This window comes from Carya illinoinensis, chromosome 6 (assembly GCF_018687715.1).
Source record: "Carya illinoinensis cultivar Pawnee chromosome 6, C.illinoinensisPawnee_v1, whole genome shotgun sequence".
NCBI lineage: Eukaryota > Viridiplantae > Streptophyta > Magnoliopsida > Fagales > Juglandaceae > Carya > Carya illinoinensis.
The window spans coordinates 7,156,369-7,167,220 of record NC_056757.1 but is presented as its reverse complement, the minus strand read 5'-3'; the positions used below and the strand labels follow the sequence as shown (position 1 = coordinate 7,167,220).

The 10,852-nt window shown below is 32.1% G+C and overlaps 1 protein-coding gene across 1 annotated transcript; it reads right to left on the bottom strand.

Moving 5' to 3' along the window:
• Positions 1-4,509: 4,509 nt before the first annotated feature.
• Positions 4,510-5,118, bottom strand: LOC122312593. The gene has a single exon (XM_043127241.1). The coding sequence runs from the start codon at positions 5,116-5,118 to the stop codon at positions 4,510-4,512; it is 609 nt and encodes a 202-aa protein (XP_042983175.1).
• Positions 5,119-10,852: the final 5,734 nt, after the last annotated feature.

Sequence of the window (10,852 nt, the reverse complement as noted above, 5' to 3'; positions counted from 1 at the left end):
AGTTACAATAATATTATATAATGCATATTAATAGTTATACTAATATCATATCATTATAATCTATAATATAATTATAATATATATTATAATATACTTTAATATATTATCACTATAGTATTATATACTATATTATATATACTATATAATATATAACATAGCATATTAAAACTGGACCGAACCAGACAGAAAGCTTGTAAAATCATAATACTGATTTAGGAAAATTACCTATACGTTATTAATTTTGAAAAATATAAAACTAGTACATACCAATTCAATCTAAAATTTTATCTAAAACTAAATCGAACTGAATCGATTTCACCCTTATTTCTAGAGATTTCTAATGTTTTCTTTTTGAAGCATCAGAATAATATCTTTCATTCATTTCATAAAAAATGTGCCAATAATAGCACCTGGTTACAAGCACTCAAAAAACATCTCAAAATCTCTACATTATAGCAAAATTCTTTCTCTAGTAATGAGACTAACAATCTCTGCTAGACCCTCTTCAATCCAGCACCATTCCCCTTCAATTCACAAAGCTCTCTTGGCTAGTTCATGAGCCACACTATTGCCTTCTCTATGTATGAACTGCACTAACCAGTCAAGTCGATTAAGTAGCTTATCACGCATGTCTTTAAACAGCTGATCCATCTAAGCAACAACTTCCTTTTCCTCTGTCACCCCTTTAATGATTCTTTCAGCATCTCCTTCATAGACTACATTTCTTATACCTAGCTCTACTGCAAGATCCATAGCCTTCCAAAGGCCAGCAGCTTCAGCCATATCAGAAGTGCCACTGAACAGCCTTGAAGTACTGAAGGAAAACAGAAGTTCCCCCAAATGATTTCTTGCTACTATGCCTAATCCCATTCTGTTTCCAACTTTGTCTATAGCCGCATCAAAATTAAGTTTAAACACTCCCACATCAGGTGGCTTCCACTTAGTATCCTTCCTCCTGACTGGACTAGGAACCTTAATCTGACTCATATCAGCTCGAGATGCTTGAAAGCACCTAAGGCTTGATATGGCATTAATGACCACTCTGCTGGGACTCTCAAATTTTCCTTCAAAGACCAATTGATTCCTTCTATACCATAAGCCTCTCAAGATCATAACAATCTCTTCTACTTTGTTTGTCTGCAACCTGTCCTGCATATCAGTCCAGATTTTGTAGAATTCCCTCTCTGCACAGATCCACTTCTGTAGGCCACTATCCTTTTCTGCCCACACATCTGAAGCAGCTGGGCACGACCATAAAACATGATCAATAGTCTTCTCATGTAAACCACAGATTGGACAAGAAGCATCTTCAAGAATTCTCTTCTTACATAAATTATGCTTTGTTGGCAAGATGCTGTTTACAGCCTTCCATAAGAATTGTTTAGCAGAGTTTGGAACAGCAAGATTCCATATTCCTTCCCAAACCTTTTTCCGGGCTTGTCTGTTTGAGCACTCACCAATCCCCTCTCTGTCCATGTCATTACACAGGTGATATGCACTCTTCATAGTAAACCTTCCATCCTTGGTGTAACCCCATAGCATTTTATCTTCCTCTCCATACCAACTCAATGGTAGACTACAAATTTGAGCAGCTTCATTTCTACTAAAAATTTCACCAACCAACACCTCATTCCAGCAATGTATATCCTCAAAGATAAGAGAGCTCACCTTAGAGTCAGCCTCTAACCGATTGACTGGGGATCTTACCATAAAACCTGCTGCATTGAGAAGCCATCTATCATTCCAAATGGAAATACTTTTTCCATTTCCCACTCTCCACACACAACCTGCTTTTACCAGGACCTGAGCAGACATTAAGCTCCTCCACGTATAAGAAGGTTTGTAACCAATCTTAGCCTCAACAAAATGGCCTTTCTTGTAGTACTTTTCCTTAAAGATCCTTGCTGCCAATGAATCTAAACTTGTTTGTAGCATCCATCCTTGTTTGGCAAGCATTGCCTTATTAAAGTTATCAATATCTCTAAAACCCATCACACCCTCCTTTTTGTTATTACCCATTAAGCCCCACCCTCTCCAATGGATGCCTCTACCCTCTTTATTGCCATTCCACCAGAACCTTGCAAGCATGGAGTTTAGCTCTCGACTTAGCTTCCTTGGGAATCTGAATACATTCATGGTGTAAGTAGGAATAGACTGTAAAAGAACCTTGATTAAGACCTCTCTTCTAGCACTGGACAAAAACGAATTTTTCCAGCTACTAACCTTCTTCCACACCCTTTCTTTAATACCTTTGAAGGTTTCATACTTGGATCTACCAATCATAGTAGGAAGGCCCAGATATTTACCATAAACCCCCAAGGAATCATCACCAGCTTCTTGCAAGATTTCCCTCTTAACTAATTCTCTTGTATTAGAACTGAACAGCAAAGCTGTTTTTGGCCTGTTTAACATCTGGCCTGAGGAGGCCTCATATAGCATCAGTATATCATGAATAGCCAGCCACTCCTCTCTACTTGCTTTACTGAAAATCACACAATCATTTACAAAGAGAAGATGATTAATACGAGTCCCACCTCTTGCAGCAACTACCCCTTTAATTCTTCCATTAATTTCAGCTTGACTTAGCATATAACTAAGTCCTTCTGCACATAGAATAAACGGTAAGGAGACAACGGGTCTCCTTGCCTTAAACCTCTCATTGGCCAAAACCCCTCTCCCACCTTTCCATTAATAACAACTGAATATGAGACTGATTTCACACAAGCCAACACCAACTGGATCCATTTTTCACAAAAACCCAACCTCTCCATGATTGCTTTCAAAAAAGACCACTCTATTCTATCATAGGCTTTAGACATGTCAAGCTTTAGTGCCATGCTTCCCTCCCTTCCTTTCTATCTTGCTTTCATGGTGTGTAGGATCTCATAGGCCACCATCACATTGTCAATAATTGATCTGCCTGGTACAAAAGCACTTTGCAAACTAGAAATTATGTGAGGTAAAACATGCTTAAGTCTATTTACTAGGACTTTTGCTATAAGTTTGTACAGAACATTACACAGAGAAATAGGTTTGAAATCATTAACAGAAATAGGCGAATCTACTTTTGGAATCAAGACAACATTTGTCTTGTTCAAGTCACTTGGCATACCTCCCCCATTTAGCACCTCTAGAACAGCCTTACTCACTTTTGGACCCACATTATCCCAATGGTGTTGATAAAAATCAGTTCCAAATCCATAAGGACCAGGAGCTTTGAAAGGCCCTATCTACTGCAGAGCACATGAAACCTCCTCTTGCTGGAAAGGAGCCACAAGATCAGCATTCATCTCCACTGACACTCTGCTGCTTATACATTGAAGACAAGCCTCAATGTCTACTACCCTCGGGTTTGAAGATGAGTAGATATTCTGAAAGTGCTCTTTAAAGGCATAAGCAATTTCAGCCTCATCACTTCTCAAAACACCTGCAGAATCTCTGATTTGAGTAATGAAATTCTGTTTCCTCCTTTACATAACACAAGCATGAAAAAACCTTGTATTTCTATCCCCCTCTTGATACCAATGCTTTTTTGCCCTTTGCCTCCATTTGAGATCTTCCTTTTGTAGTAAAACCCCCAATTCCTCCTGAAGTTTCACAACCTTTACTTCATTATGCTGGTTTCTTCATTCTGCAACTGTTGGAGAATTGCTGATTTCTCTTTTATTTCCTTATCAAAATCTGAACTAGAAGATCTTCTCCATCTTGATAGTGACACTCTACTCAGCTTGAGGTTGTGTTGAACAATTTTGATAGAATCGTCATAAGGACTCTCATTCAACCAAACCTCCCTAATAAGCTTTCTGCAACCTTCATCTTTACCCCAAGCCACTTCATAATTGAAGAATTGATGGCCCCCTTTAAAGAAAGGAGACTGATGACCATATGAGGAACATAGTGGTCTATGATCCAAGCTTCTGGCCACCAAATTTTCAACCTTTACTGTTTTAAAACAATCAAGCCATTCTTTGTTGGCTAGACCTCTATCCAGTCTCTCAACTGTAAAGGTTGCATCTCTATGTTTGTTACACCATGTAAACTTTGAGCCAGTCCATCCCACATCAAAAAGCTCCCCCATCTCTATGGCTTGCCTGAATCTATTCATCTAAGCCTCACTTCTCTCATTCCCTCCTCTTTTTTCATCTCTTTCTAGAATTTCATTGAAGTCTCCACAAGTGAACCAAGGCATGTGATTTACAGGTTTCAGAGACACCAATAAATCCCATGACCCTTGCATCTTACTAGCATCGGGATGTCCATAAAAACCAGTAAACTGCCATTCAGTGTTCTCATGGCCAGTTTTAATCAAAGCATTAATATGAAATCTAGAATAAGATTGGATTGTCACCCCTATTTCCAGCCTCCATAGTAACACCAAACCTCCACTTCTACCAATAGGATTAACAGCAAAACACCCCTCAAACCTTAGCTTCCTCTTGAGGAACTCCCATCTTTGTGCAACTATCTTGGTTTCCATCAAGAAAACCAAGTCTGGTCTCTTCTCCTTCACTAGGCAGTGAAGGTCATGAACTGTACGGGGGTTACCAAGCCCCCGACACTAAGCATTCTTCCTCTGTCTAGCGCTTGAAAAAGCTTCAGTTCAACCTTGATCCTCAGGAATTCTCCCCAGCCAATGCCATCATCCGGGAGATCCACCTCTATGACCCTCCCAAGCGTCTGCCCAGTCTTCTCCCCATGCACTCGATCCATGTATGCAAATGGCAAATTATGTAACTGCACCCAGAACTCTTCACTATCAAACTTGATCGTACTGGGTTGATTAAAGCCATCAAATAGCTTTAGAGCAAATAGGTTATTATCAAAGAGCCATGGTTTCCCAGATAACACTTTAAGCTTATCAGCAATTGTAGCAAACGTCACTATAAACGTATTTGAGCCACACTCATGAAAGTCAGCCCTCTTACTTATCCACCACACCTTGGCCATTGTTGAAGCCAGCACTTCCTTGCTCACCATACGATCTGAGAACACCTTACCCACCAGGCTTCTATCACCCTTCTCTTTTGTCACAGTCGACCCTTCCTCGTCCAAATTCAACACACTGGCCTCACTCTCTAACAATCTCAGCTTACTCCAGCGCTCTTGAATATCCTCCATGCTATGCTCACGTAACCAGCAGCCCAAACAGACCTCTAGCCTACCTTTGGACTTCACCTCAAGCTCTCAGAGAGACAAACGAGAGAAGACTAGAGATTTCTAATGTTCACAAGGGTAAAAATAATATAATTTTTTAAATGAAATTAATTAGTCAATAGTCTAACGCATAGGGGGACAGAAAAGCAGATTTTAAAGTAATAATAACTAGGTGCTATGAGTAGGGCTGGTTCGATTAATGAAAACGTATTATTTAGAGTGATAGATGATCTTATCTTATCATATAGTTATAACTTTATTAAATTTTTACATAAAATATAATAAATAATTTATTTTTTAAAAAATTTTAAAATAATAATAATAATATTTTATTTAACTTATATCTTTCATCTAAAACTATCTCATCTTATCTCATTTCTGAATCAATAATTTCACTTCATCTCATCTAATATAATCATTATAATTTTTTCAAATTTTCAGTTAAAATATAATAAATAATTCAAAATTTTTAAATCTCATAACAAAATTAATATTAAAAAATTATATTATAATAATATTTTATTTAACTTTTAACAAAACGTTTCATATGTATTAATATGTAACCAAACGAGACGGATTTTGGATACTCTAGTAATAGTTTTCTCAGCAATATATATATATATATATATAAACTTAAAAAGTCATATTTGTATTACATAAGCTTGTCCTAATATTCCTTCTATAAATTTAAATTTTTAAATTTATTTTTTTTATTAAATATATAGTATATAGATAATAAATAAAAGAACTCAATTAGTTTTAACTTAAATTTCATAAATTAACTTTTATACTGTAAGAGCAACCTTATTAATCATAAATTTTTCTTTTTTCTTTTTATTTTAAATTTATTAACATATTTATATATGTTTTTCATTCTTACTCTTTTATCAAAACTAAAAACAATATCATAAAAATATTTTTTATCAATGCAAAGCAATTATATTTTTATAACTTTCAATAATATTAAATAAATTCATTTTTACTAAATATTTAATTAATTTTTATTAACCAGCACACATTTCTATCACTACAACAAAAAACATTTTTTGGGACGAAAATTTTCGTCTCAAAATATATAGATTTCGTTCCGAAAGATTTTTTGGGACGAAAAAATTTCGTCTCAAGGGCGTCCCAACATCACTATCCCAGAAGATATATTGGGATGAAAATCACAATTTCGTCTCAAAATATATCTTTTGGAACGATTTTGAAATTGACCTTTCGATACCGTTCGAACGATGACCTATTTTGTCACGGTTAAAATTCGTTCCAGAATGGCGTTCAAATGCTTCTCAGTTACCGTTCGAACGTTAATGTATCTTTTGAACAATTATCAAGATACGTTCAAACGATCAATAGAATTACGTCCGGACGTTAAAGGAACAGATCGAACGGTAGAAGAGATCGAACGGTGCTGATCAATGTTCGAACGCTATGGTAATGACCTGCATTTGAACGTTTTTTTGAGCATCTAGTATCGTTTGAACGGTTTGGTCATTAATATTTGAACGGTACATTATCGTTTGAACGGCCTACCCATTAATGTTCGAACGTGACACGGTCGTTCGAATAGATATTATTTTTATTAAAACCAATAATTATAAAAAAAAAAAAAAAAAAAAAAAAAACTAAATATACATCCATAATATTTGAAAAACATAAATTAGGAATTGTTTAATTACTCACAAAAGTTTTATAATAAGTGCGAAGAAATAAATAACCATGATACTAGCATTGTTCATACATAATTAGATAATATCATAAGCTAGACGTAAAAAACCATTAGTTGGTTGGAGGCCTGTACTGTTGCATAAGCTGTTGCATTTGGAATTGCATATCTCTCCTGAACTCTGCTTGTTCTTCTTCATGTTGGCGTGCTTCTTCACTATTCTCAAACTTATTATAATGCTCATAACACCTCGCCTTATACTTGCAGAATGCATTACTCATAAGCTATTCCATAGTTTTACGCTCCTCTCTCTAACCAAAATTTAATTTGAAATCATCCTTACAGAAAAAAATTTAGACAAAGATATTATCATTTATAATATTCTAACTTTAAAGTAAAATAAAATCATTTACCAATTAATTTCGTTTATTAAACATTACCAAACAACATCACCGAAACTGTATATCCAGAGAACAAGGGATAAATCTGCCAAAATCTTAATGCTGGACGTATAACAGATATAGATCGATAGTTTGCGAGAATGATCTTACAATTCCAAACTGTTCACTCTTGACAATTCAAGAGTTATCAATCTTTCAATTAAGGCGGATTGATAATTCTCGAACGGGTCTAAGGCTAATTTTAATGAACAAGCAATATAAGATATGCCAATATTTAACATGTATCAAATAAACAATGCAAGATATGTTAATTAAGTATTTATATTATTAAATAATTAGATAGTTGTTTTATATCTTTCAAAATATTTTATTAATTATAACTATTTGTATTTTAATTAACATTTTAGTTAATAATTATAACCATTTGTATTTTAATTAACATTCTAGTTAATAATTATAACTATTTGTATTGCAATTAACATTCATTTTATTAATTATAATTCTGAATTTATATTTTAAATCAAATTCATTTGATTACTTTTAACTTTTAAGTATTTAAGTATTATTAAATCTAGATCATTTGTATTTTATTTAAAATTCATTTTATTAATTCAAAGATTAAGTATTTTTGTGTTATTAAAACAAAACTATTTGTATTAACCTATAGTTGAATAATTCAACTATTAAATATTTAAGTATTATTAAATCTTAGATGATTTGTAATTTAATTCATTCTCATTTGATTACTTTAATCTTTTAAGTATTTAAGTATTATTAAATGTAGATTATAAATAATTAATTTTTAATTCAATTCCTGCATTTAAAGTATTAATTATTTTAACACTAACCAACATAACGTTCAAACGGTGCTAGTCACCATTCGATTTAAGGACATACGTTCGAACGGCACATGAATACCGTTCGAACGGATTAATTCCAGATTACAGTCGTCTTCAACCTCCGAAAACCTCAACATTTACAGTCCAAATTACATTAAAAGACAGCAAACTATATGACCAACTCATTATAGCAAACGAAAACACTTATATAAAATCTAAAATGAGAATATATTTAAAGAGAATACCTGATTTGGAGAGATAAACTGAAAAATCCACCCATACCCAATGCCCAAAACTTAAATACTCTTCACCAAACGGTAAAAACAACCTATTAATCCGAAAATATAAGAGATTGATAGAAGTTAGTAATATTTGAGGGCTGAATTGAAGAATAATGGTATTGGTTGGAAGAAAATGAGCGTGGGAGCGACCGGAAGTCGACTGGAACGAGTGCGAGATTGTGAGGTTCTGTCGTGTAAATGTAGAACATTGACGTTCGAACGGTTATTTAATGAACGTTCGAATGTCAAATAGATTAGCGGGAAAATTTTCCCCCTCTAATTAAAGGTTCGAACGTGAAAATGGCCGTTCGAACGTTTTCTTATACGTTTGAACGGTTATTTTAAACCGTTCAAACGTCAAATTAAAATGTTGCTTATTGTATTTTTTTTTTTTGCACTATACCTTTAAATATAATAACTTGTAAATATATTACAGTTTATAGACATAGTAATATAACTATATAATATATAATCAAACATATATTATATAGTTTAGTAACATATATAGTATAAAATATCATATTACATCTAGTATTATAGTCAAGTACATATATTAACCTATTATATATAACATATATATGGTATCATAGCATAGGGTTATATGTATCACATGCATATATATATAGTGTTTATTATATTATATTATTATTATAATATTATTTTAATAGGATATCTACTATTACATATAGTGTCATTTATAGTGTTAGAATAGAGAGTGTCATCTAATTGAGAAATACTTTTTGCAGTCGGCGTGCAGTCGGCTATAAAAAAAAATTAATACAGGACCTACATGAAAAAAAAAATTATTTTTATAACTTTTTATAATTCATGTAGGTCCCCTTGAATATAAAAAAATTTTTTTATAATTTTTTCTTATTCATTCCGTACAGCCGACTGCACGCCGACTGCATCTGGTGACTGTATGTAGCAAAGCCCCATCTAATTAGCCTATAACTGCAATATAATATGAAAAATATACTAAACAAGTCATGTGATACATATACTATTAAATATATATATATATATATTAGTTAATATCACATATAATATATATGTTATATAAATACATGAACATAGTTTCATGTATATAGTAGTCTATATTATATTAATTATACTATACGATATAACTTATACTATATACTATATAATATTCAATAGTATAATATATTTTAATTAAATATAATATAATATATACTATATATATAAAATTATAAATATAATATATAGTGTTTAATAATATATAAGTGCATTAAATATATTGCATTTAATATATTTAACAGTTAAAATATATTATAATTGAATTAATTATTATATTTAATATAATTAATACCGAATATTGCATTTAAATAACATTTATTTTCATGAAATTTGGATTAATTAAGGAAGGGTATTAATTTTCAGTTAATACGTTCGAACAGTATTAACTTACCGTTCGAATTGTACTACGTTCGAACTCTTCAAATAACGTTTGAACGGTGAATATGCATCATTCGAACGTTTATAATTTACCGTTCAAACGGTTTGTCAATTTCCCTCTAAAATAATTTTGTCTATCGCGTCAATATTACGTTCAAACGATAACAATTAAACGTTCGAATGGTTAATCATTAATGGTCGAACGGTTAACTTATTTGGGACAAAAAATTTCGTCCCTAAGAATAGTGTTCGAACGGTCTGGCATTCCGTCGTTATTTTGGAACGAAATTCAAATTTCATTTCAAAATCTCACTTTTTGGGACGATTTCCAATTCGTCCCAAAGTAATTTCATCCCAAAAAATGATTTTTGTTGTAGTGTATGGTGCTATATACGATTTTAAATTCTTAATAATTATATAATTTAGTGTTTTTTATTCCGAATTTAATTATATATCTCAATTCCTCACTACTTTAAAAGTTTAGCCATTAGGCAATATTATTGCTGGAAAAAAGCAAATTTTGACAAAAAGTTATATTATTCTGAAAAACATAATAATTTTGAAAAGATTATAGTAACCCCACAAAGAATTAAAAAAAAAAAAAGATAAAAAAAATTGAATAATTAAGATTGTCAATGAAAATGGGAAGAAAAAATAATAAAAAAATAAAGAAAAATTATTTCAATGGAATATAGAAACAATAAGATTGAAGTCAGGAAATTTTACGGGTTGTTTTGATACAAAAAGCTCTCAATTCATCTCATCTTATTATTACACGCTTTTAAAATTTTCATACAAATTAAAATATAATTAACAATTTAATTTTTCAAATCCAAAATAAAAATAATAATAAAATAATATTTTATTTAATTTTTAATTATAATTTTCATCTCATATTATTTTAACTTACCGTCTAAACCCTTAGAAAGATAAAAATATTAAAAAAAAAAATTAAGAAAATATTATTTTTACAAATTTAAAAACGTACTGGCCCAGATTCGGTGGGAGAAATTATTCATAGAACTGCAAGTTGTACGGCCCATTCACCTCTTCTATATATATAGCGACTTCGAGGAGCGAATTATGGCGGAG

Excerpts from the sequence above, each read along its gene's own strand:
- LOC122312593 (XM_043127241.1), bottom strand. The coding sequence starts at position 5,118 with ATGGAGGATATTCAAGAGCGCTGGAGTAAGCTGAGATTGTTAGAGAGT.